General features: G+C 37.4%; 2 protein-coding genes across 2 annotated transcripts in view; both read right to left on the bottom strand.

Annotated features, from left to right (window-relative positions):
* Positions 1-2,326: 2,326 nt before the first annotated feature.
* On the bottom strand, positions 2,327-5,048 carry RPS13 (ribosomal protein S13). The gene is made up of 6 exons (NM_001025342.2): positions 5,002-5,048; positions 4,807-4,855; positions 4,554-4,632; positions 3,431-3,600; positions 3,015-3,115; positions 2,327-2,405 (listed from the first exon to the last, which is right to left on the bottom strand). Exons 1-6 carry the CDS (start codon positions 5,022-5,024, stop codon positions 2,372-2,374), a joined length of 456 nt encoding a protein of 151 aa, NP_001020513.1. The 5' UTR covers positions 5,025-5,048; the 3' UTR covers positions 2,327-2,371.
* A 5,275-nt stretch (positions 5,049-10,323) lies between these two features.
* PIK3C2A (phosphatidylinositol-4-phosphate 3-kinase catalytic subunit type 2 alpha) overlaps positions 10,324-27,634 on the bottom strand; it is a 107,288-nt gene continuing 89,977 nt past the window's right edge. The window contains exons 22-33 of the mRNA XM_024975781.2: positions 26,815-26,944; positions 24,715-24,851; positions 21,690-21,859; positions 20,703-20,859; positions 19,916-20,025; positions 17,742-17,949; positions 16,433-16,557; positions 15,130-15,247; positions 14,968-15,040; positions 14,631-14,740; positions 14,418-14,543; positions 10,324-13,480 (exon numbers count right to left, since the gene is read on the bottom strand). Coding sequence (XP_024831549.1) covers positions 13,298-13,480; positions 14,418-14,543; positions 14,631-14,740; positions 14,968-15,040; positions 15,130-15,247; positions 16,433-16,557; positions 17,742-17,949; positions 19,916-20,025; positions 20,703-20,859; positions 21,690-21,859; positions 24,715-24,851; positions 26,815-26,944 — 1,647 coding nt within the window. The 3' untranslated portion in view covers positions 10,324-13,297. The remainder of the gene's footprint in view (positions 13,481-14,417; positions 14,544-14,630; positions 14,741-14,967; positions 15,041-15,129; positions 15,248-16,432; positions 16,558-17,741; positions 17,950-19,915; positions 20,026-20,702; positions 20,860-21,689; positions 21,860-24,714; positions 24,852-26,814; positions 26,945-27,634) is intronic.

Genomic DNA, 27,634 nt, shown 5'->3' with positions numbered 1-27,634 from the left:
CCAGGTGTCCTGCATAGCAGGTGGATTCTTTACCATCTGAGCCATCAGAGAAGCCCTGCATGACTGCCACATATTAAGAAACTCACGTGATCCTCACAGTAACTTTTCATAAGATTCATGAAATTGGACCTCCCAAACCACATGGCCACCAAGTAGCAGGACTGTTTCTGAAAGCCAAATTTGAATTTTCCGCCCAAAAAGACTGCAGATGGTTTTTTACATTTTGAAGGAATTAAAATACCTCCAAACACATTCAGTTCAGTCGCTCAGTCGTGTCCTCCTTTTTGCGACCCCATGAATTGCAGCACGCCAGGCCTCTCTGTCCATCACCAACTCCCGGAGTTCACTCAGACTCACGTCCATCGAGTCAGTGATGCCATCCAGCCATCTCATCCTCTGTCGTCCCCTTCTCCTCCTGCCCCCAATCCCTCCCAGCATTAGAGTCTTTTTCCAATGAGTCAACTCTTTGCATCAGGTGGCCAAAGTATTGGAGTTTCAGCTTTAGCATCAGTCCTTCCAATGAACACCCAGGACTGATCTCCTTTAGAATGGACTGATTGGATCTCCTTGCAGTCCAAGGGACTCTCAAGAGTCTTCTCCAACACCACAGTTCAAAAGCATCAATTCTTCAGCGCTCAGCTTTCTTCACAGTCCAACTCTCACATCCATACATGACCACTGGAAAAACCATAGCCTTGACTAGATGGACCTTTGTTCACAAAGTAATGTCTTTGCTTTTGAAAATGCTATCTAGGTTGGTCATAACTTTCCTTCCAAGGAGTGTCATTTAATTTCATGGCTGCAGTCACCACCTGCAGTGATTCTGGAGCCCAAAAATATAGTTTGACACTGTTTCCACTGTTTTCCCATCTATTTCCCATGAACACATAGTCCTGTTTAATATTTACAGTAAACTGCTGGCTTGAAGGCAAAATCATATGTAAATACTTCATGTAATTAAAAGAAAACCTAGAGATGCTTTGATACATTAAATGCTCCACATACTACCAACTAGTTTTTAGTCCAGAGCCATCAGTACCCAACTTTGCCTATTATTACCTGGAGTTCGCAAAGATCTTGCTGCTAACCCTGTTTAGATGTTACTCTTGGAGAAGTTTGCCTTATGTTATTTCTTGGTTTATGACAGTTAGCCACTTTTAAGACATAAACACAGCAGCACAGGGATTAGAAAATTACATCTAACAGTAGGGCTTGAATTGGGTTTGGCAGAAACCAACACAATACTGTAAAGCATTTATCCTTCAATTAAAAATAAATTTAAAAAGAATTAATTACAATTTCCACACTTGTTTTCCCCACTAGGATGTGGGGCTTAGTCAGTTTGCACCCAACAGAGCTGGTAGGCAAGTATGTGCAGTGTTCTGAAGAACAAGGAAGACGAAGTGGGTGTCTCTACCCTCAGAGCCCAGCATCCCACAAGACATCAATGCTACTTATGATACCAGTCTCTTAAAAACAAAGGGCTTTGCCCGACCATGTGATTTTGAACACAACTTTGATTACTGCTTTGGTTAAAGCTTAAGGGATTAAACATTTATTCAAGTGATAAATACTAAAAAAGTGGTACATACAAATGGCTTGAATTTTGACTCAAAGGGCTTACCTTGTGGTTCAGCTGGTAAAGAATCCACCTGCAATGTGGAAGACATGGATTTGATCCCTGGGTAGGGAAGATCCCTTGGAGAAGGAAAAGGCTCCCCACTCCAGTGTTTTGGCCTGGAGAATTCTATGGAGTATGGTCCATGGGGTCGCAAAGAGATGGACATGACTGAGCAACTTTCACTAGGTTTTAAGAATTAAATATTCTGACAACACCCAACTAAGTAATTTTTATCATCATAACCCATCCAAAAGTTGCCAGCTTCATGGAGCTGAGCTCATCTCATGGTTCTTCCTGTTCCCTGAAGCCATTCTTCCTTATGTTTGAGCATCACTCACATGACTGGGATCAAATATTACTTCTAAGGTCCCTCCATACTAGAGATGCCCTCCTCTCCAGAGACACTTTCATGTCTATTTCTGATACTACACTGTAGATAACATGAGAGATCTACATCAAATGTATCCAAATTACTTAGAGACGTTTGTGAAAATAATGTCACCACTTTCTGGTTTCTTCCAGTACCCACCAATCACAGTGAAATTACAAGCTGCTCAACTAGTTGAGCAGTGAAGGGATGCAATGGACAGATGCTATCTTAGTGCTCCCTGTGGAATCACACAATTCTAATGCTGGAACACACATCCACATTAAACAGATAAATACACAGACAAATTTTTGGACCAAAAAAAGTTACAAAACATGTTTCTGTTAAACAATGATTTTATTGCTTTAGTACAATACACAAATCTATGCAACCAGGGCAGAGGCTGTGGATGACTCGCTGAAAGGAAAAAAAAAAGGGGGGTGGGGGGAGAGCTGGGTTAATAAAAAAGTCCTCTATATTTATACATAATCTGTTAAAAAAAAGTCCTCCATATTCACACAATCTCTGAAAACAGCTATTTCCTAACAGTTAAAATAAATCCCCAATATATAAAATGCACTGAACAGATCAGTTCCTGGAATCAGTTCATTGTGATCAACCATAATATGAAGATGGTCACTTAGGCCTCCAAGAACTGGCCAGCACAAGGACAAACTTTTCTGGTGGAAACTGTGAATGCTAGGATGTTAATCATCACAGTGAGTTATCTATGCAAAAATTAAAACAACATAAGCACCCGGGAGCAAAAGAACTTAAATTTTACCCACAATCTGAAAGTGATTTAAAGAGCACGTTTGTGCTCTAAACGAGTCTACAGAAGAACCACCCTTTGTATCAACAAAACACAACCGCTCTACCTGTCTATGACTGTTTTCTTGCTATAATTAAGAAGTGAATATAGGCTCAATCTAAAACATCTATGATCAGTCCTTTTACTATAATTGCTACTCTATTTAATACTTGGCCAACTCCTATTTTTGTCAACAAAAAGGGTTGATAACTTACTATTTCCAATTAGGGGGTAGGACTCGTTTGGTCTTGTAGTATCGAGCCAACCGGTGAATACGGCTCTCAATCAGAATCAGACGGAATTTAGCATCTTTATCCTAGAAATAAAATTGATAGAATTCAGGAAAACCACTTAAAACTAAACATCATTTTAACAGAAAAATGTATAGACACCCTGCACTTCAATGAAAAATTGCTTAGTGTTGTTAATAGAACCAGAGCCTAGGGTTTGTGTGGCTAGATTAGGTCCTTAAGGGAATTTAGGGAACTAACCCCCACCCCCACCCCAGAAATCTCTTCTGGTGAAACATTTCAAAGCAAACACTGATTTGTTTGTGCCCCTTGGATAATTCAAATCAGAGGCACTATATTTTACTAATATGAATTTAGTACAAGCAGTCTCATCCTCTTACCTTTCTGTTCCTCTCAAGATGCTTCCTAACAGCAACAGCTTTCTTAATTAAATGATAGAGATCCTCAGGGAGATCAGGAGCAAGTCCTTTGGACTTAAGAATTCTCAAGATTTTGTTGCCTGTCACAAAACGTACTTGTGCAACACCATGAGAGTCTCTCAGGATCACACCTGGAAAGGGAGTAATATAAATTCCCACATCATACATACAAACTGGAGCATGTGATGTCAAGACTGAGATCAAGTCACTTTCCAAGTTTCCCATCTGCAAAACACAGCTTACTTTTTATACATCAGACACCAACAACAGAATGCACAAGCGAACCTCACTCAGACATCCAAGGAAGGTTTACCCAACACTAAGGAAAACCTTTCTGGTGGAAACTGCGAATGTTGGAAGACCATTATTATAGTGAGCTTGCTAGATTACAGGCCACCAAAAAAAAAAAAAAATCAAGGAGTCGTCAAAACAGCACCACCTGATTACCCCACAGTCTCTCTCTCTACATATATATACACACACACACCTCTGATTATGTATAACATCTCCACTAGACCATAAGCTCAACAGAAGGCTATGGTGCTTTTTTACAATGACTGTATTCTCAGGATCGGGGATCACACAGCTGGCAAACATTTGCAGAACGAAGCCATTTGCACAAAGTCACACACAGCTGAGGTTCAAACCACATCTATTAGAAAGCAATGAGCACTCAGAGCAGCCAGTCCCAGCTTCACTAACAGCTGTGTGATCTGAGGCTTGTTTATATAGCTGCAACGTGCCTCAGGAAAACTTCAGGAAAACGTCTACTATTTATTTGAAACTATGGCTGTCAGAATTAACTCGGGTCATAAAATGGAAAGCGCTTAGAACCACGCACGTAAGAAGAGTGCCCAGCCCAAAGAAAGTACTCATTAAAATTTTGAACACATTTTAATTATTTTACCGTCTTTCAAATAAGACCTTGAGAGTTCAGCAAAGGAGGGCTAGGCCTCGGTCAACAGTAAAGTTAGGAAAACGAGCAAAAATTTTTCAAACCACATGTGAGACATTTAGCCCCACTGTTTTTCAGCACGTTACACGAGGTCAGGAGGAAGGGGCTACATTAAACAGACTGACTCACCGATCTGTGAGGGAGTCAGGCCTTTCTTGGCCAGTTTGTAGATCTGCTCCTTCACGTCGTCAGAAGTGAGCTTCAGCCACTGTTCGCGGGAGAGAAAGCGGCCTTAAGACGAGAAATACGGAATGGAACCGAAGCGCAGCGGCCCTCTCCACCCTCAAAACTGCGCTCATGCACACGTGGTCCGCATCTTCCGAGCAACTGATGGCACCCCCACCGCCTCCCGGCCTCTCCTCGGTACCCGCACACTACTTACGGTGGGGACGCTGCGGCGGTAGGGCAGAGCCGACTGGGACAGGCCCTTCCTGGAGAGAAAAGCAGTATCGGGGTGAAGAAGCGAGCCCCGCCAGAGCAGCCCCAAACCTTACCCCCTCGACCCACTGCCTACGCTCCTTCCTTTCCCTCCACCCCTAGACTCAGCCTTGCAACCCGCTCATAAACCCTAGCTCACCCGGGAGCGTGCATGCGACCCATGATGGCGGCGGTGTGGTAGCAAAAGGAGAGAGAGGGTGGGAGAGCCGCAGGAAGCCACCCTCCACGCAGGAAGTGGCCTCACACGTCCTGGCTTCCGCCCCTGCAGGAGGCGGAGCTTCGCTGCGTATTTCCCGGCGTCCGCCGGGAAATGTACTTCGACGTGGACTACACTTCCCGGCAGGCATCGGTGTTTGAGGCGGCACTAGGCTGGAGCGGAAAAAAGGATCCGCTTCCGGCTTGGGCAGTGGAATCCAGACGAGACACTGCTTATCCAGGATACTGCGGATTTGGATGCTGGACTGGGAGTGCGCTTGGAGCACATAGAGCTGCAGGGGTTCCCCGGCCTTGGGCAAGGTGGTTATCTGCGTCCCCGTGGCCCAGCGAGTTTGGGCGGCAAAGTTCATCCATACACTATTGCTCAGCTGCGCCCAGGCTGGTCTTGACACTAGTTACCTCAAGTCTGTCCCTCCCCTTAAAATATTCACAAGGGGGAATTCCCTGGCCGGCTAGTGGTTATGATACTTGCCTTCACTGCCTAAGGCCTCAGTTGGATACCTGGTCAGGGAAGCAAGATCCACCAAGCCTGCAGAGCATGGCCAAAATTAAAAAAAAAAAAAAAAAAAGCTTAAAAAAGCTTACAATAGCATGACGATAAAGGGCTGCCCTTAGCCAACTGGTAACACTTATTATCTCTAATTGTAACCTTTCAGGGGAGGGGTGCCTGACTACAAGCTGTCTGGTCCTGACCTCTATGTCATTTCACAGTCATTTTACATTTTTTAAAAAAACAAGTACCTAATCCATCCTCTGCTTTCCCTGTTGGTAACCAAAGTTTGTTTTATATATGTTAGTCAGTTTTTAAAGTAAGTTCCTTTGTACTGTTTTTTAGATTCCATATATGTCAATTCAGTCGCTCAGTCGTGTCAGACTCTTCGCGACCCCAAGGACTGGAGCACACCAGGCTTCCCTGTCCATCACCATCTCTGGGAATTTATTCGAACTCATGTCCATTGAGTTGGTGATGCTGTCCAACTATCTCAACCTCTGTCAGCCCCTTCTCCCGCCTTCAAACTTTCCCAGCATCAGGGTCTTTTCAGATGAGTCTGTTCTTTACATCAGGTGGCTAAATTATTGAAGCTTCAGCATCAGTCCACCCAATGAATATTCAGGACTGATCCAAGGGACTCTCAAGAGTGTTCTCCAACACCACAGTTAAAAAGCATCAGTTCTTCGGTGCAACTCTCACATCCATACATGACTACTGGAAAAACCATAGCTTTGACTAGATGGACCTTTGTTAGCAAAGTAATGTAGTATTTATCTCTATAATCTTTAGGTCCACTCGTGTTGCTGAAATGTCATTATTTCATTCTTTTAATGGCTGAGTAATACACACTGGGGCTTATCTTGTGGCTCAAGCGGTAAAGATTCAGCCTGTAATGTGGGAGACATGAGTTCGATCCCAGGCTTAGGAAGACCCCTTGGAGAAGAGAATGGCTACCCACTCCAGTATTCTTGCCTGGAGACTTCCATGTACAGAGGAATCTGGCGGGCTATAGTCCATTGGATTGCAAGGTCGGACACAACTGAGCTAGGATGTACACAGCATCTTCTTTATCCATTGCTCTGTTGATGGACACTTAGGTTGTGTCCATGTCTTGACTACTGTAAATAGTACCACTCTGGAAAAGGTCAGTTTTCATTTCAATCCGAAAGAAAGGCAATGCCAAAGAATGCTCACACTACCATACAGTTGTGCTCATTTCATGTGCTAGCAAGGTAATGCTCAAAATATTTCAAGCTAGGTATCGGCAGTACAGGAACTGAGAGCTTTCAAATATACAAGCTGGATTTAGAAAAGGCAGAGGAACCAGAGATCAAATTGCCCACATCCCAACTTCCGTTGGATCATAGAAAAAGCAAGGGAATTCCAGAAAAACATCTACTTCTACTTCATTGACTATGCTAAAGTTTTTGACTGTGTGGATCACAACAGGAAAATTCTTAAAGAGATGGGAATACCAGACCACCTTACCTGTCTCTTGGGAAACCTGTATGCAGGTCAAGTAGTAACAGTTAGAACCGGACGCTAACAATGGACTGGTTCAAAATTGGGAAAGGAATATGTCAAGGGTGTATATTGTCACTCTGTTTACTTAACTTATATGCAGAGTTCATCATGTGAAATGCAGGGCTGAATGAAAGATTGCCTGGAGATATATCAACAACCTCAGATATGCAGATAATACCACTCTGGTGCAGAAAGCTAGGAGGAACTAGAGAGTGAAAGAAGAGAGTGAAAAAGCTGGCTGAAAACTCAACATTCAAAAAACTAAGATCATGGCATCCAGTCCCATCACTTCATGGCAAATAGATGGGAAAACAGTGGAAACAGTGACAGATTTTATTTTCTTGGGGTCCAAAATCACTGCAAACAGTGACTGCAGCCAGGAAATTAAAAGGTGCTTGCTCCTTGGAAGAAAAGCTCTGACAAACCTAGACAGCATATTGAAAAGTAAAGACATCACTTTGCTGACAAAGATTCATATAGTTAAAGCTATAGTTTTTCCAGTAGTCCTGGACAGATACGAGAGTGGGACCATTAAGAAGGCGGAGTTTCTTTAATTGTGGTGAATAACTGATGCTTTTTGATTGTGGTGCTGGAGAGGAATCTTGAGAATCCCTTGGACTGCAAGGTCAAACCAGTCCATCCAAAAGGAAATCTATGCTGAACATTCATAGAAAGGACTGATGCTGAAGCTGAAGCTCTGGGACTTAGGTCACCTGATGAGAAGAATGGACTCATTGGAAAAGACCCTGATGCTGGGAAAGATTGAGGGCAGGAGGAGAAGTGGGTGACAGAGAACAAGATGATTGGATGGCATTACCAATTCAATGGACATGAGTTCGAGCGAACTCCTGGAGATAGTGAAGGGTAGGGAAACCTGGCATGCTGCAGTCCATGGGGTCTCAAAGAGTTGGATGTGACTTAGAGACTGAACAACAACAATGAACATTAGGGTTCATGTACTTTTCAAATTAAAACCTTTGTCTTCTCTGGATATATGCCCAGAGGTGGGGCTGCTGGATCACATTTTTTTTTAGTTTAAGGAAACTCTATACTGTTTTTCATAATGGCTGCACCAATTTACATTCCCATTAACAGTGTAGGAGGGATCCCTTTTCTCCATACCCTCTCCAGCATTTATTTTTAGGCTTTTGATGATGGCTATATTAAAAAGCAGAGACATTACTTTGCCAAAAAAGGTCCGTCTAGTCAAGGCTATGGTTTTCCCAGTGGTCATGTATGGATGTGAGAGTTGGACTGTGAAGAAGGCTGAGCGCCAAAGAATTGATGCTTTTGAACTGTGGTGTTGGAGAAGACTCTTGAGAGTCCCTTGGACTGCAAGGAGATCCAACCAGTCCATTCTGAAGGAGATCAGCCTTGGGATTTCTTTGGAGGGAATGATGCTGAAGCTGAAACTCCAGTACTTTGGCCACTTCATGCGAAGACTTGACTCATTGGAAAAGACTCTGATGCTGGGAGGGATTGGGGGCAGGAGGAGAAGGGGACGACAGAGGATGAGATGGCTGGATGGCATCACTGACTTATGGACATGAGTCTGAGTGAACTCCGGGAGTTGGTGATGGACAGGGAGGCCTGGCGTGCTGCGATTCATGGGGTTGCAAAGAGTCGGATGCTACTGAACTGAACTGAATTATTAGTGATGTTGAACATTTTTTCACATGCCTGTTTTGTATTTCCCTAGAGACTGAGATGAAGTGAAAGTGTTAGTTACTCAATCATGTCTGACTCTTTGCAACCCCATGGACTATAGCCCGCCAGGCTCCTCTGTTCACGGAATTTCCCAGACAAGAATACTGGAGTGGGTTCCCATTCCCTTCTCCAGGGGATCTTCCCAACCCAGGGATCGAACCTGTGCCTCCTACATCGAAGACGGATTCTTTACCATCTCAGCCACTGAGGAAGCCCAACTGACTGGAGCATCTATTCCTGTGACATTTGGCCAAAGAAATGTCTATTCAAAAATTCTTTGCTTTCTCTTGAATTTTATGAGTCCTTTATGTATTCAAGATGCCAGGTCCTTACCAGATACACGATCTGTGAATATTCTCTCCCATTCTGTGAGTTGTCCTTTTACTTTATTATGCATATACGTATTTAATTTTGATGAAATCAAATTTATCTGTTTTTCTTTTGTTGCCTGTCCTTTTTTGTGACATACTTAAGAAAACCTGTCTAATTCTAGGCTACAAAGATGTACACCTGTGTTTTCTTCTAGGGTTTTTAACTTCAGTTATGTTTAAGTTTCTGATCCACTTTGAATTAAATTTTATGTTCTAAGAGTCCTACTTTATTTTTTGTACATGGTTATCTAGTTGTCCTCACACGGTTTGTTGAAAAAAAAAAATACTACTCTTTCCTCATTGATCCTGGAAGTCCTTTGTCTTTTGGTTTGTGATCCAAACAAAAAGAAACCCAAACAGATGTGAAAATATAATAACCAAAATTAAAATCTCAATGGATGGGGGTTAAACAGTTGAAAAGAGAAGTAGTGAAATGGAAAAGAATTCATAATAAATTATTCAGAACTGAAAAAAGTTACTGATCTATATATTTAAGAATCCTAAAGAGAAAAATATAAAAAGGTGTCTATACCTAGGTACATCCTCATTAATACAGACCAAACAAGATTATCCCTAAGATAGTAACTGTTGAAGGCGTGTGATGGGATTCACTCATGGAGCTCATTAAACTGTTGTCTAACTTTGTATGTCTAAAATTTGCATGACAAAGTGTTTCAAAAAATAAGCTGGCTGTAATTAAGTTACTGCTTTTTCATGGTCTCTGGCTCTTTTACATGTTACCTCTAGGATTAGAGAACCACAACCTCACTGGTATCATTCCGGGATGGAGGTATGGTATTAAGAACTACATTCTCTGTTCTGAAGATATGTCTACAAGCATGGCTGTCACTATACTCTAGTATTTAAATAAACTACCAAAGGCAGGGACCATACTAATAGAAGCATTTCACTTCAATGAAATAGTGATGGAACGCTAACAAAGTGGCAATCCAGACCTTCCAAGAACCACACTTAAATGTCAGACACTCTCTGGACATTTTTAAGGGCAAATCACAGGCCAGTTCTGAAATTCAGGATTACCTGAACCTAATAAACTCCTGGGTGAGATGCAAAGAGAGCAACAGTGAGCTCATTATCAAAGTCTGAAACCAAAAGTGTTAACATATTGATGAAGAAAATGACACCACAGTTCCTTTGTTCCAGAAATATTTTAATACAATCATAGTACAGTTATGAAGTCACATTCAATCCACTGAATATTTTAAGGTATTAATAAAAATATGATACATCTTTATTCACTACCTTAATATAATTAAATTATTTGGTTCTTATAGATGAGACTAATTGCCATATATATTCCTATTTGCACTGCTAGTCAAACAGCATGTAAGTAAATCCATGGACTATGGTAGTGGGGCTTTATCCATTTGTGATCTTAAATCTTAAGTATCAAATTGAATGTTTTCTTTTTTAAATGCCACGTGAATCATAGAAAAAACAGTCAACCAATTTAAGGCAAAATATTGAAAGTTTCATATAACATTAATTTGAAAAGATAAAAGAATATTTTACCAAAGATCATACATGCCTTAACATTGAGATACCTATAGATTCTTATAAAGGCAGTAATAAAAACATCAGTGCAAGTCTTGGATTCCTCAGTACAGAAATTAATAGGTTCTTTGAGAAACCATTATTTTCAAATTCTAAAACACTGCAAGGGGAAAAAATTCTGCTTAAGTTACACTATGATCATTACAAAATGTATTTTTAGCTCCATTATTCTTTACACACAGTCTTACATGTAGCATAACTATTTTTACTCAATAAAGATAGGTGTGAAACATTGTGATTATACATAAAAATTAGTGTCTTAGCTAGTTTGTTTAAACATTTGTTTCAGATTTACTTTAATGCAAGCTTTAAAAAAAAATGTTTCAAAAAACAACCAATTTAAAGTTTATTGATAGTAAGTAGTGCAAAGAGGCGCCTCTGTCAATTTATTTTTTTGGTAAGGGCTGACGATTAGCGTTCACAAAGAAATAACTTATATTTAAAATACATTTAATATATGTGTTTTTTAATGTCCAAAGAAGGCACATAATGAGTTAAATTAAGAGAAACATTACCACTTGTTTGAACTCTGGTTAACTATACAGAGCATATAATACACACTTTTGGATAAGAATCCCTATTTCTTATAATTGAAAAGTGACATCCCATTCTCTAGCTCTACTTGTAAAAGACACTGCCGTAACAAGACTGCAAGTAGGCAGCATACACTGAGTCCAAGTAACAGTGACCTTTTACCAAGACAGTACTTTTTTTTTTTTAAAACAGTGGCTAAGTGACAATTCATGGAATGGAATTAGGTCTTAAAAACAAGTGAAAATATCTAGTACTTTTTTACATTTGCAAAGTTACTTACACACTTTAAGGAAATGTTAACTGTATATGGAAAAAGCAAATAAACGGTGGTGCTTTGATCTGCATTTTAATTAACTTATTAAATAGACAACACATTTTAATATAAAAAAAGACATTCATATATGGGGTATCCTACAAATGGACCATTAGTGTTAGGCACCAAAAATTCAAGTTTTCTATTTAATCTGTCCCACTGATACATCTCAACTCTTCTATGTCTGCTCTGCAGGTATCACCATTTACATTAAATATCTGCACAGTTTATAAAAATTCTGTTCTGGGCAACTGAATCAGAGATTGTCCTTCCTTTCTTGGTATTTTTCATTGCATATTTTATCAGTTATCTCACAGCAACTAGATTGCTACAATCTCTTACTACTTAAAAGTGGTAACTTTTAAGTGTCTGAATTCCTATTCTAGCCATGAGAATTAATATTATATATACCTTTTTATCCAAACTAAACAATTTATGTGTGAAGTTGAATGAATAACTAATAAAAATGAACCTATTCTTAATGGTTACTAGAGAATGATTTCAATCATGTCCCTAATGACTCTAAATATTGTATTAAGGAAAGTAATTCATGTGAATGTAAAATATTCACATATTTTGAGTAAACCAGACAAACTGTGCCATAAAGGTATACGTTAAAATTTAGCGTGGACCCTGGATCTCTTGTCCTGGGCCTCTTGTGAAGAGTCTGCCCTACTTGTGGAGTTCTTCTACAGAACAGGAATGGACACTTGGGTGCACACATTTTCTCTTGTTTAATGAGACAGTGGAGTATAGATACATGGGGGTGAAATTACCAAATTTCAGTTCACACTCCTGGGAATAAAAGTAGGATTATAATGGAATGATGGAATTTAGTGTACAGTTATATTGATGAATCTCATTCAGTTACTGGGCAATAAAAACATGTATCAAATGGCTGATGTTTAAATAAGTTATACATCTGAAGTATAGAAAATTATCTATCTGTGGGAAAAACATTAGTAAGTGTACATTACTTCTTATTTTAGTAAAAAGTGAGTGGAAACTACTGAACTATTTATGAAGTCAGGAAAAAACTCAGAATGAAGTACCAGAGAAGCATATGAAGTTAAGGCACCATTATTTACAACTTCAGTGACTGGCACGTATTCTGAAAAAGGCTTGAAAGACATGAATATAATAAAAAGCAGTGTTATTTTCCCTACTCTATACACTATTTAGTAGTTCTTAACTATTTATTATTTGTGCTTTGCTTTTCGGCCCTATGAGTAGCAGCTGCATCTTATGGTAACATTCTGCACCTTTGCTCTCCTTTGGTGTTTATGAACATACACAGTGGTAAAGGCTGTAAAAGGTGCAAAACAGGGAAACAAACGTGCTGTGTCTGTGTAAGAACAATATGAAATAGATGGCTGAACTGACAAAATAGTATCAGACCACACTAAAGCTATTACTCAATTACTCAAGAAAGGATTAACTCCTTCACCAACTCAAAAGTCTTTTTTAGGACTTATTATATATTAAGTTTAAGATTTACAGCATTCTATACAATGACTTTAAAATAGCAATGATGTCAACAAAGTCATAAAAGTTAGTTAAGTGACTGTTGGTCCACCAGATGTGTTGAAATGCAGCAAGTACATTTACTGTATATTTTTGTCCAAGTATAAAAAAGTTCACATGTGTGTGTACACATATTTATATAACTGTTCTTGCTTCCAAAGCTCAGAAATTCACTAACTTACAAACAGGTTGCTGCAGTCAGTTGATACCATTTAACCGTCTCTTTGCTCAAGTTGAAATCTTTCAACGGCAGGGTTATTCCACCCAAGAAAAAGTTCTCCCGCAGAGATTCTGCACTTAGTACACTCAGCTGAAGTTCTCTCTGTCTTAGGGATTCTTTGCTATATCCACTGTACACAAGCTATAGCAAAGACAGAAAGAAACAGCAGATTACAAATCATTTGTCTGGTTTTTAGGATTATTTTATGTAAAAACATAAGAAAGGTTATTAGAGTGCCTTCAATTGATAACACTGATTATGACACATCGAGTAGAGTCTGTCTCGTATTTAGATGCACATGTTGTACTTCAGGAGTCCTGGACTTTATCTTGTCATTCCTCCCAGTGTCTCACATTCAAATGCACAAAGCAGAAAATTACTATTGGCTAAAAATTAAACACATGGTTTTTCTGAAATGGAGGTATGGGGAAGGGAAATTACGATGATTTCCCTTAAGATGATTTAATAGATCATCTTTAAAAGAGAAATGGAAGGAAGAGAATGGAAGAAAAAGAGTAGAAGGAAGCAAGCTGGGAAAGAGTAACTGTAATAATTTTATAAAAAGTAAGCAATTACAATCTCCTAAAAGGAGATTGTCTTTTTTCTGGATTTTATATACCATGAGGTGATAATTTCTGATTATCCATCATTCAGTGCAAACTTGCCAACTACAAATGCAGTTTATAGCAAATCTGGAGTGTTGTAAAGCTAGTCTCTTAACTTCTGGGCATTATCTCCTTAATCAAATCTTCTCCGTTTGACTAAGAAAACTGAAAAACTGACCTCATTTCAGTTTTGTGAAAGTATATAACACTAACTAGAAAAAACTCTCACTACTTTGTGAGAATAATACCAACTATCTTCACCAAATATTTTATATGCTTTTAAAGTACTGAAAGGGTATTCCATGGTTTTCATAAATTTATATCCTTCATGAAAATTCAGTATTATTTGCTTTCAAATCTCTATCCGGATATTTTTATGTGGATATAATGTTAACGTACATAAATAATGTGGTGTTTATGCCCAAATAGTAGTTGACTAAGAGTTAGCAGATTTTAATAGATTTTTAACTTACCATTTCATTGAATGTTGGATTCCTAGTTTTTCTTGAGATTTTGGTTTTACGTTTGGATGTTTTGTGGGTATCTGGAAGTAGGTATGTTTTGACATATGGATTTGGGTCAGCCCCATCTTCAGTAACCTGTAAAGAAAAGCATTCCCTTAACAGTAATGCTTCCTACCACAGAATAGGTTTCTTCTACAATCATCATTACTTGTAATCACTCACAAGATCTTTGATGTGCATCACCATGATGAAGAGAGTACCATTTCGGTAAGAGATAGATAATTTCACTGCTCCTCCTATTTGGCCTTGAGCAGGACTGAAGGAACCTGCATCTGAAAATACAAAGATGTTCATTTTTATGCGATGTTGCTTGCAGTGGTTCAAGCTGCAACAAAAGTGTTTGCTTTAATTCCCGGATCCTCACATGTTGGAGAAAATCTCATTCTCACTGGTTATAGACAGTAACCCCACTGTCACTCCACCACATCCACAGAGAAGTTACAGGCTTGCAGGTCATAGGGGAGCCATGAAGTATCAATAAAGAAAAAAACAATCTCACCAGCAGACCTAGCTATTCCTTCAGCTTTCTCATCACGAAGTAAAGGGTGGAAAAAGGTACAAACAAGATCACACTAAAGTGGAAGAGAAGAAAGGTTCATTAATTTAAATATTATGCAGCACACAAAAAAGTGTGTTATTATTTTTCAGTTAGGATAGTCACCTCTGCTACATCCATTGACGCACTCATCAAACTCTGTAAATAATTGTTTAATTCAATTTTTCTCTTGGCTGCTACGTCTTTTACGTGTGTTCGCCCTAGAACCATTCTATTAGGAAAGCTACAAAAGAAAGACAAAAAGAAGTGGGATTTAAGTAATTTCATTTGGGAGTATTTATAGAATCAATACTCAGAAATACTCTTTTATACACTGAAATAGAAAATGGAGCCTTAATTTACTATAATTTTTTGATTTCTTTTCTAAGTACTGGAGATGAAACAGTTCAAGTATACATCATCCTTTTATGACTTTGGTACAAAAGGAATATTGTTTTGTTAATACACTATATTTATTACTTGGAGAAGGCAATGGCACCCCACTCCAGTACTCTTGCCTGGAAAATCCCACAGACAGAGGAGCCTGGTAGGCTGCAGTCCATGGGGTCGCTGGGAGTCGGACACGACTGAGCGACTTCACTTTCACTTTTCACTTTCATGCATTGGAAAAGGAAATGGCAACCCACTCCAGTGTTCTTGCCTGGAGAATCCCAGGGACGGGGGAGCCTGGTGGGCTGCAGTCTATGGGGTCGCACAGAGTCGGACACGACTGAAGTGACTTAGCAGCGGCAGCAGCATATTTATTACTTATTTCCTACTTATTTCTTCTCAAGATTAACCACTCACAAATATGCAGATCTTATCCTCCAAAACAACCGTTATTCATTAATCACAACTATTGTAGATACCAGTAAAATCCACAAATGCCACAGAGCTCAAATCATCTTAACTGCTAATTTTGGTGGCAACAGAAAAATGAGACTGCACGTGGAAATAAACTCATACCCACTTTTCTGCCTCCTTACTTTTGAAATCTAGTCTGAGAACAATGTGAATAATTCAACACAGGAATTTACTGGTCATTACCTACATTAAAAACTGAAGGTTTCCAAAGGGCATCAAAAACAAACCTAAACACTATCATTTTGATTACTGCAGTGTCTCAATTTCTTATTTTTCAGAGAAGCTCAGTATGACCACAATAATTATTCCTGTAGTGCTTTAGAAAGCTAGAAAATCCCATATTTTAAGATCGTGATCATTCATTCATTCAAGAAAAACTTAGTTCCTTGTTTATGTCTTGTACATATTAGGCTCTTGTGATACCAAGGAAAATTAGTCACATACAGTCCATAGTCACACATAGTCCATTTTACAGTAACTTAACACAAAGCTTTTGACCTGTACTTGGTAATAAAGAAACTGTTTCCTATTAAAACAACATTAACGAACAAGAATGAGAACATACCCTGGTAACTTCCAAAGTGGAAAAATAATACTGAGCTTATTGTGAAGTTCCTGAAACTCATCAAATGTTCGGAACACAAATGATGGCTCAAGCTGTCCATCTCTCAAAATTCGGACTACATAAATCTGAAAGGAAATCACATCCCAAACATGTTAAATTTATAATATAACCTTTCTTGATAGAAAATTTTCAGCTTGATCATTATATGTACTAAGGGGTCTTCACTTTGTAATATGTATGTCACAATAGAAAATAACAAATATAAAAACCAATGTATTTAATTACCTTCTAAGAGTATCTTTTACTATTGTCTAAGATAAATAAGAATTGGAACGTGAAAGGCATTCTATTTCTCAGATTAAATAAATGTACTTTCCAAACTTATAAGTGCAGTGCATTTTCAATGAAAATATTAGCAAGTAAATTCATTAAGGAGAGCAAAGGAGACGGCAAAATATAGTGTGACAGGGAGATGGGGAAAACCTGTTTTACTGGATATTTAAACTGCATTATAACATACTTTACAGAGTAAAATACTGGTGCACAGAGTCATTTATATCTACAGACGACCAGAAATAAATTCACGGATATAACTCAGTATATTTAAATAAGATATTATAAATCACTGGGGAAAACAATGAATTATTCAATTAAATGGTGTCCTAAAATATTCTGTGAACATATAAAACTTTACTAATAACAGCTGAAAATCAAAATACTAGTGAAGTCACTTTCTAAGCTCTATCAATTTGTCAAAAATTTAAAGACTGACAGTACTGTAAATATTATCCAGCAAAAATATTAGCACAAAAATAACAGCAAAAAAGATAGTAATGCTATACTATTGAAGGGGGAAAAAAAGTACACTGAAAGATTCTGTTTTGTTCAAAAAAACAAACTTTATGTGCGTATGTTATAATACTTCGTCCCTAGAGAGTGGAATGAGAACTTAGATTTTTAATTTATATACTTCTATATTGGTTGAGTTTGTTACACTGAGCAAGCTTTACCTTTGAAATTAAGAACAAATTGAAGATAAGGAGAAAAGTAAAATAGCATCACCCTTTCAGTCTTGTCTCTGAAAAGAAGAGTAACTTTGGTCCCTCACGGTTTTGGAGCAAATTTACCAAGAAATAAACACCAAAAAACAGTTTAGGGATGCTCCAAGTACATTTAGGGGTTTGGGACCATCCATGGAAGAAAGAAGTATGAAAAGAACAAATGCTTGAACTTTAGCAGAGTCAGTGAAGGAAGTAGGAGAGAACAAGACTGCATGCATGAGTCTCTACTGATACCAAACCAAACTTACGTAATGTTTATCTGGATTGTATTTCTTATGATAAGTGAAAACAGAAACTTCTTTGATTCGACCATCTTGTCTAAAGGAGTATGTTTTGGGTGAAAATGAAAGGATCGGCTCATCATTGGAAGGAAGACCAGAAAAACGCAACTGAGCAAGGTTATGAATGAAGAAGTTAAACTTTGTGGCAATGCTTCCCAAACTTGATTCAATCAGTCTACAAAATAAAATGTGTTAACACACTGAGAAAACATTCTCATTTAAATAAACAATTCCATTCCTTTTATTTATTTTTTTTCATTCCTTTTAAAAATAGTAAGTAGATTCTCACTTTGTCAGGATTTCCTTTGCCCCATAGGCCAAAAACCTGTTACAATGTATCTCACCCCAACAAAAATACTTTAGCACAGGAAAGTCTCCATTCCATCTCATCCCACTGTCTCTAAGAAATGATGCTTGGATTTCTTAAGCTCTGTGGGGTCCAATACTAATTTTAAAAGCTATTAGGGAGAGAAGATGGTTGGTATAATGCCAAAAGACGGTTCATTTATTCACTTTAATAAATATGGAAGGCAGCAACTAAACAGACATACAAGAAAGCAATCAAAGTAATCCAAAATTCCAAAACCCCATTCTATCAAATAGTTGACTAGTAGAATCTGGTATCTTATTCCTTCTTCAGAAAGTTATCATTTCTCTCAGTTGGAAAAAGAAGTTTTGACAAGACGCAGAGTTTGGTGGGGATAAATTTGGAAGGCAGGCCTGAATAAATCATTTTAGACAAGCAAAGGAAAACAGAATAAAGGAATACACAAAGAAACAGTGTCAAAAGAAACTCTCTTGTGTGAGGGAACCTCACACAAAAGAGTTTGTCCTTGTTAATGGACTGAATGTTTGTGTCCCCCAAAATTCATATGCTAAAGCCCCAACTCATAGGGCCTTTATGGAGACAGTGTCCTTATTATAATGACTTTCTTCCTCCTTTCTCTTCTCCTTCCACCTTCATGCGAGGAAACAGCGAGAAGGCAGTCAGTCATCTTCAAGCTTGAATCCTTACCAGGAAGCAAACTGACTAGCACCTTGATCTTGGACTTCCCAGCCTCCAGAACGATGAGAAGATTCATTTCCTTTGTTTAAGTCCCCTGTCTATGGTATACGGTATATTGGTATGGCAGGCCAACTGACTAACACTTAATGCCTGCTTTACAGTTTGGCCCAGGGGAGCCAACAAGTCTCAATAAACAAAACAAAACTCATCAATACCTAAATTATCAACATTAGTCTGGAAGGCTATACAAAAGTCAGCTTCCTTCAATTCAACTCAGCCCAGACTCATGAGACTAGGGAAGTCCAGCCCAGTGTATGCTACTTCTTCTCCACTGAGAGGAAGAAGGCAAGAGAAAAAGGAAAGAAAAGAACATGAGCCTATGCGCTCCTTCCTCCCTTCTGTGGCATTTAATGAGGTGATATCACCAGTCTGTGACCAACCTGGTCACCAGATGTGTAGAACATATTTGCCTACAGGAAGATTTTCTTTAAAAGTAATAATCACAAATTCAAATGCCAGTCACTGGAATATGTGTTTCAAGCACTACATCATGTAATAACAATTTAACAGCAGTGTCCCAGAGGTCACTGTTTTAAGCACTTATAGTACCCATGAAAATTGTTATGGCAGAATCCTAAAAGATACAGTGGTATAGATATCATTTTAGGAAAAACCCTTGTATCCGGCACTGTAGAAAAAATGTTTTGCAAAAACTGTTCATAAATGGAATGTTTAGAATTAAAATCATATATATTCTAAATATAAGATCATATTTTGAGATAAATAATCTGGGGGGGGAGGGGGGCCACACTGTACGTCTTGCAAAATCTTAGTTCATTGAACAGGGATTGAAACCAGGTCACCACAATGAAAGCACTGAGTCCTAACCACGGGACCACCAGGCAAATTTCCAAAACAAATGGATTTTTTAAAGTGCTATTGCCAATCCTTCACATTTATTCAGTAAATAAACTTTTGAAACAAGCTTTTGATAAACCTACTACTTGCTTATTGTAAATCATAATTTTTTCTTGTTAAGTCAGAATTTTGATATATAGCATTTGTTTAAACTAAGGAAAACAAATCAAAGCTAAACAGGGTGTGTCTTCTCTAATATACTTAAATTATACCTTACCTAGTAAAGAAAATTGTAGCTTCTGCATCTGTAGTTTGGGGCTGAAGTGCATCTCTAACATATTTCAAATCCTGAGTACTTGTAAGTTCTGGTAACCCTGAAGGAATCATCTATATAAAGGAAAAAGAGCTTGTGACTCAAATTTTTTACAAGTCTGTTCCGCACCCCTCCCTAAAAGCTGGCCAAGTAATCAGAAAAAAAGCAAATAAATGACTCAGAGTTTTGAGGAGTTTGTTAGTATTTTAGGGACCTAAAACTCTCAGAAATAAGAAGAGTCTTGGCCAAGGAGGTCAACTCTTGGAAGTCACAGTCTATGGAATAAAAACTATGAAATCCAAACCCTCTGTGTAGTCTTCCATTTCTATATCAATTTCAGTCACAATAATCATAGGGGGTTTTTTTGGCTTGTTCTAAATATACATCCAAAAAAACACAGAAATCTTAAGAGCACAGCTTAATAAATATCCAAAATCTGAACATATACAGGTAAAGACAAAAAATATTCACCAGCATCCCATATGACACTCGCAGGGTCCCTTTCAGATACTATTACCGCTCATCCCCAGGGTATCCACTTGAGGGTCTTTTTTTTTTTTTGCATGGACATATAAATGGTGTCTGGCATATTTCACATGGCAACATTTTAAAATATTTCAGTAGTAATATACCTGACATTTAAAACCAGAATAAATTTTATTCCAAAAATCACATAATATCTATCTTTAGATACTGAAACATGGAAGAATTGATACAAAATTAATTAAATGCTTGTAAATAACAGAGTTACCAGTGAAAGGAGGTTAAGAAAGAGGTTTGTTTGCTTTCTTATCAAGTTGTAGGCTTGACAGCAGAGGTCCACAAACAATTGGAAACGAATTGTGGGCTTTTCACCCCCATTAATGACATATGCCATGTCAGAGGTCAGCACAAAAGGAGCCCGATCCCTATTTTAAAAGTACAAAAAAAAGAAAAGAAAAGAAAGTATACACAAAGTATTATTTACAGAAGATATGCAAATAAGTGCTATTGCTATTACATGGTTACTGAACTAAAGCTACCTGAGCCATAGCAATTTCTTGCCTGGAGAATCCCAGGGACAGAGAGCCTGGTGGGCTTCCGTCTATGGGGTTGCACAGAGTCTAACACGACTGACGCGACTTAGCAGCAGCAACTTAATATCAGGAAGTTCTGATTTTACATAATTCTAAAAAATTCACATTTCAAGAAAAGCCATCATATAATCTCATTATTTGGGTAGAATGTATATATGATATTTTCCAAGGTGATTATCAGTCTACACACAACCAGAGATCAAACAGTACATACAAATGAATATAGAGAAAACTCTTCTGTTTGTTGCCATTATACAATTGGGAACATTTCTAATAGGTACCCTAACTAGATAAGACAAAATACACCTTAATTCATTTCAACAAAGGTTACACACACATACACATTCTTCTCTACTACATGGTAAACTCATCTTTTAAAACCTTTTTCATCCCTAGTTATGCTAAAAGGGAGCAACAAGGCAAAGAACAGCAAGAAAACTTTTTTTAAACTGAAGTTTAGTTGATATAAAATATTAGGTTACATGTATAAAGTGATTGATAATTTTTAAAGATTCTCCATTTATGTTATAAAATATTGGCTATATTTCGTATGTTGTACAATATATCCTTGTAGCTTATTTTATATGATAATAGTTTGGGACATTAATTTGTGAAATAGGAAGTGCCTCTATTTTCTTTAGCAATAATAACAATAGTAGTACCTTTTGAAGCTACCAAACATCTGGGCGTGGCCCAAAAACTTTCCAAAGTCAATATGAAACATGTGTCCTGTGCTTCGAAGCATTATATTGTCATTGTGTCGATCACAGATGCCTAAAACATAGGTGGCTACACAGCATCCAGCACAAGAATAGATAAAATTCTCAGAAGCCTATAATAAAGATAAATTATCTTAGGAAAGATAAAATTATCTTAGGAAGGAAAAATAAAGGGAAAATAAAATTATCTTAGGAAAAAGATTATTTTTAAAGGAGGCAGAGTTACAAAGATTAAAGTAATTTATCACTCATTGAAAACACAATTCTATTCTTTCTCAATAGTTTGTAAACTGGTTTATGGTAACAGATACCAGTTTTTCAAAAGTAAACACCCTTCTAAGAGTTATTGCCTCTTCTGTCTAGCTTTTGTTTCACAGCAGGTAGAGATTCTGCCAATCTCTACTTAGGGTATAATTTGCCTTTGAACATCTTTTAAGCATCATGTTTGTGGAACCCTGCTCTTCACAGACTCTGCTCTTTACCACAAGCTGTTTAACATTGGGACAAAGATTAATCTAAATAAAGGAATATTTTTTTCCTTTTTTTGGCTTGTAGGAATGGCATGTGTAAAGAAAGTAAGCTTGTATCTTTAAACATCTAATAATATGATGAGTGTGTTTTGTCATCATCAAGTTTCTCAAAGCTGGAAGAACTTTCATTTTAGCCCTGCCTGTCCTAGGGATTAAATTAATAATATAATATCCCATAGAAGGATACATTGTATACAATGCATATTTTAATATAAAGCACATGTTGTTGTTCAATCACTTTGCAGCCTCACAGAGTGCAGCACATCCCACTCCTTTGTCCTCCACTATCTCCCAGAGTTTGCTAAAATTCATATCCATTGAGTCAGTGATACTAATCTAACCATCGCATCCTCTGCTGCCCCCTTCCCCTTTGCCTCCAGTCTTTCCCAGCATCAGGGTCTTTTCCAATGAGTTGGCTCTTCACATCAGGTGGCCAAAGTATTGGAGCTTCAGCTTCAGCATCAGTCCTTCCAATGAATATTCAGGATTGATTTCCTTCAGGATTGACTGGTTTGATCTCTGTGCAGTCCAAGGAACTCTCAAGAATCTTCTCTAGCTTCACAATTTGAAAGCATTAATTCTTTGGCACTCAGACTTCTTTATAGTCCAACTCTCAAATCTATACATGGTTACTGGAAAAACCATAGCTTTGAGTATATGAACATTGGTGGGAAAAGTGATGTGATTAAAAGTGATTAAAAAGCTTTTTAATATGCTGCCAAGGTTTGTCATAGCTTTCCTTCCAAGGAGCAAGCATCTTTTAATTTCCTGGCTGCAATCACAACCTGAGTGATTTTGGAGCCCAAGAAAATAAAAATCTGTCACTGTTTCCACTTTTTTCCCTTCTATTTGCCATGAAGTGATGGGACCAGATATCATGATCTTAGTTTTATTAATGTTGAGTTAAAAGCACATGCATTTATTCTCAAGACACCACATTTCTGAGTGAAAGTCATAAGGCTCTACATGCTCATGGGATTAATTTTATTCCATAACTCCCTAGAAATTATTAGTGATGATGATGATGATGATGATAAGAGCATACGTTTACACAGCACTTATCACAAACCAGGCACTGCACTAGTCTCTCTCTACATACACACACATACTATTTACATTAATGTAAATAAGTATTTAGATCATTCTTTTTTATAAGATTTTAAATGAATTCAATATGATATATACACACACACATTCATATAAACTGTGTGTATGTGTGTATATGTACATATTAAATTCATTTAAAATTTTACAATGGCAATGTAAATACTACTAATCTTGCCATTTACGCATGAGGGAAACTGAAGAAAACAGAAATTATCTATCTGCCCAGGATTACATCATTGTTAAGTGGCAGAATCAAGATTTAAACCCAGGCAATGAGATTCCACTGTGTTATATTCCCTCTTACTAAGCAAAGCACATAAAAGAGCCAAGTGCATAAAATCCACTTAAAACATGGACAGGGGAGTCTGGCATGCTGCAGTCCACAGAGTCGCAAAGAGTCAGACATAACTTAGTGATTGAACAACAACAACTTGACAATTATTTTGTGTCAACTTATCCAGAATCACAGAGCTATTATTACTATAAATAAACACTGGCTTCTTGTCCCAAACTACAAGAGAGAGCTCTTAAATAGTGTAAAGACCAACAGAGGACAAGATTTCTGTAATTTACTTTCATAGGGTCAACAGGTAGCATTGGTAGCAACAGGTAGCATTTGTACATATCTATCTGCAAATGTAATATATTATTGATTTGACATAAACTAGGATCTCATTAAAACTAAGATCTGTATCACCACTGAAAGTCTTCTTGAGTCTTCCTTAGACCAATATAGGATTGTTAGAAGCCTTATCTGCTACGAGATTTCCCTTTCCTATTATGTAATTCAAAAGTATACTAAACAAAAACTTGATGCCTCCTACAGGAAGAATATCAATTACAGAATTTATTCTATGTAGTGCTTTACATATATTAATTCATTTAATTCTCACAATTATCTTATACATTATTTTTTACAGTCATAATATATACTATACTGTTTTATAGCAAAGATCACTGAAGCACAAGAGGTTAAGTCAATGGATCCTTACAGTTCGTGAGTGACTTGGGACCTGAATTCAAGCTCAGAGAGCTTGAATCTTCTTCTACTTTTACAATCTTCTTCTATTATCATATTTTCATGAAATACAACAGTCTGGGTTATAAAAATACCTCTGGTTTTGCTGGCCTCTAAATATATGTTTGGAATTTTTTTTCTTTTTTTGTAATTTAGCATTGGTTTCACTCAGATCCTTGCCATTAAAAGCATTCTGTTTTTTATTCTTTTCTTTACTTGTAGAAAAATACTGTTTTCACAACTTAAAACTGAATGACTAGTCACAAGAGCTGGAAAATGAAAGTACTTGAGAATATGGAGACTAGTTAATTACCTTTTCATATTCCTCTTCAGAAGGATTGTATTTCCTCAGCCACTCAGCAAGCGGTTTATCTTTGAAGGATCCAGTCACACCATATTCCACTTGGATTTTCCTGAGGGTATCTGAAGCAGGAACTAGCTCCACCATGCCTTTAGCAACAAAACATTAAGACATGTGAAAATGTGTCCCTGCAAATGCACAGCTTTCGATGTTTGATGTAAGATACCAGTTTAGAATAATCATTTTTAAAAAATCAACTCTGGCAGCCCATACTAGAAAGTGTGAGCAATCAAAATTATCAATATAAAAACCAATTTTATTTTCAGAAGTACCCAAGATATAAAACTGAATTTGACTATTTGAGACTTTATATCTGTATATCCATGTGCTACTCCCACAAAGAGTAATAATTTTAATTACAAACTAGGTAAAACTGATTCCACTAATAAAGCTACTTATAAGATACATGCTGTCCCATTTCAGCACAAAAGAACCTTCTCTGTAGCGCGTATCCGGGCAATGTAAGAGTGTTTCAGAGTATAGGAAGCCCTTTCAAGAGAAGAACAGATTAAGATGGTCTTTGTGATGTGTCTGAGTCTCAGGTTACATGTTTTCTCTTCCTTACTGAAATGTAAATGCTGTACTTATGTAGAAAAGTTTTTAAACACAAATCCACATAGAGAACTGTACCTTTTGTGTTTAAAAGAAAGACTATTATGCATGTTGGAACATACACAAAATAGTCTCAGAAAGAGAATTCCCTGGTGGTCCAGTTTCACTGCTGGGGTCACAAGTTCAGTTCCTAGTCAGGGAACTAAGATTCCTGCATGCTGGGCGATATGGCAAAAAAAAAAAAAAGTAGTCTCATAAAGCTATGTAAATGGTTATATTTTGGGGCCAGGCTGCCAAGGAGGTGTGGGTGAAAACTAAGATTTAGACTCCAATTTATTCTATTACAGGCTATATGAGTATTTTACTGTATGTGTATACAGAATAAAAGATACAGATACAGAGACCTACTTTGAAGAAAGGACTAGATATAACCAAGAAGGCTAAGGCCTGAAGGCCATTCCGAAAGAAGGCATTTAAAAGAAAGCATTCAGGGCTAGGTTGTAACCCCAGTAGTATAGTCACACATGGCAGAGTGAATTCATTTGAATCTTTTATGTTGCTTAATTACATCATCTGATTTATAGTTCACAGTGACATCCTTTTTCAATGAATACCTGCATCCTGATTTTATGAGTATGATTTGTCAAATTTTTAATATACACACAAATTTCTAATTTCTTTAACAAATATACACACATACAAACTACTATGTACAAAACAGTGCATAAAAGTTCATAATGATACAAAGTACAATTATCCTCTAAGGGAACTTAAAATGAATCCAGCAGAGAAGAGGCAATGTCTGGTAAGTATCAAAGACAACTGCTGAACCTGGAGAAAGGAGGATTACTATACACTGATTATTATAGGCTAAGGTGCTTGTTAAAAACTTCAGGTTTTAACCATATGAATGTGGTTTCTTCATTTGAAAAATAAGGACACTGAAAGATAACACAAATGAAAAGCTTTAGCACAAGGCAAGGCACAAGGTAAGCACTCAACCATCAGTTAGAAACAACATAAAGGGAGGAAGTTCACTGCCTACAAAATTACACAGAATTCCATAAAAGAGAAGAGTTCAACTATATGAAATAAGTATGGTGACAGAAAAACTAATCCAAGCAAATGACAGGCTCTTATTGAGCAATCTCTCTTGATAAAGTGACTTCCATTTCATAAGATGTACTGTCTTGCAAGATTAGGGCTACTCATTGAGTTATTATTGAATATCAACAAGAATTCTTAAATAGACTTGACTGCCCCTTTTTTGAGGAATTATTCTGACCAGGGATCAAGCCTGTGCCCCTTGTAGAGGAAAGGCAGAGTCTTAACCACTGGACCATGGGGGAAGTCTCTGACCTGATTTCCTTTTGATAAGATAAAGTCTGTACATTCTAATATGGTTGAGATCACAGACCAGCATCAGGACCGTTAGAGCATGAACACTCTGAGCGTTATCCAAGGGGAAAAAAAAAAAAAGACTACATCTAACAGATTTACCTCGATCTCTGCCAGTTGAGAGACATTTGAAAATTACCATCCTCAGATCTAGTCCTTCTTTAAGCCAGATCTTGTCCATAATCTTTATCATTTGTAAAGCTAACATATCTTGCCGAAGATCTTCACCAACCTTGAAATCAAGGAAACAAAATGAAACTCGTACATTTCCAAAAGCCTTAATAGATTACATATAAAAAAGGGGGGAGGAGTGGGGAGAAGGGAATAGAGAAAAGAGTAAAGAATGAGACAAACTGAACCACTTTTTTATTCTTCTGCAGCATCCCAGAGAAAGTTACTTAACTTCTTTACGTCTCGATTTCCTGATCTGTACACTTTAAAAGACTAGGTTTTACAGTATGAGTATTATATTCAATTTTTTAAAAGGGCAATATGGGTGATCTTTTTGATGATCAAAATATTTCATATCTTAACTGTATCGATGTCAATATCCTAACTGCAATATTGTACAAGATAATATCATTGTGTAGAGGGTACACAGGATTTCTGTGTAATTTCTTAAAGTGAACTATGAATCTACAATGATCAGTTTACTTTAAAAAAAAGTTAGCTCTCCAAAAATGAATTCCAACTGGAATTACATTTAAGTTTTCATTTTCTTCTTAAATTGGATAAAATAACTTTAAAACACATAATGATAAATACATTTTTGAGATGAGCCAAGAAAATTATGGGGAAAAAAAAAAGAGGTAATTTGCCTTAAAAAAATTACGATATACAAAATTACTGTATTCAAAAAGATGAGACTGTTTTAGGAAAAGGCAAAGACATCAGTAAAATAAAATGGAGTCCAAAACCAGAT

The sequence above is a fragment of the Bos taurus genome, chromosome 15 (assembly GCF_002263795.3).
Source record: "Bos taurus isolate L1 Dominette 01449 registration number 42190680 breed Hereford chromosome 15, ARS-UCD2.0, whole genome shotgun sequence".
Classification (NCBI taxonomy): Eukaryota; Metazoa; Chordata; class Mammalia; order Artiodactyla; family Bovidae; genus Bos; species Bos taurus.
Note: the sequence above shows the minus strand (reverse complement) of the source record. Positions and strands in the feature narration are given on the sequence as shown.

What these genes read in the sequence shown, in the direction of transcription:
- RPS13 (NM_001025342.2), bottom strand. Translation starts at nt 5,024, where the DNA reads ATGGGTCGCATGCACGCTCCCGG. An exon ending in ACCGCCGCAGCGTCCCCACC is followed by an intron (nt 4,633 to 4,806) that starts GTAAGTAGTGTG and finishes TCCCGCGAACAG; the next exon opens with TGGCTGAAGCTCACTTCTGA. An exon ending in ATCTTGAGAGGAACAGAAAG is followed by an intron (nt 3,116 to 3,430) that starts GTAAGAGGATGA and finishes TTTTATTTCTAG; the next exon opens with GATAAAGATGCTAAATTCCG.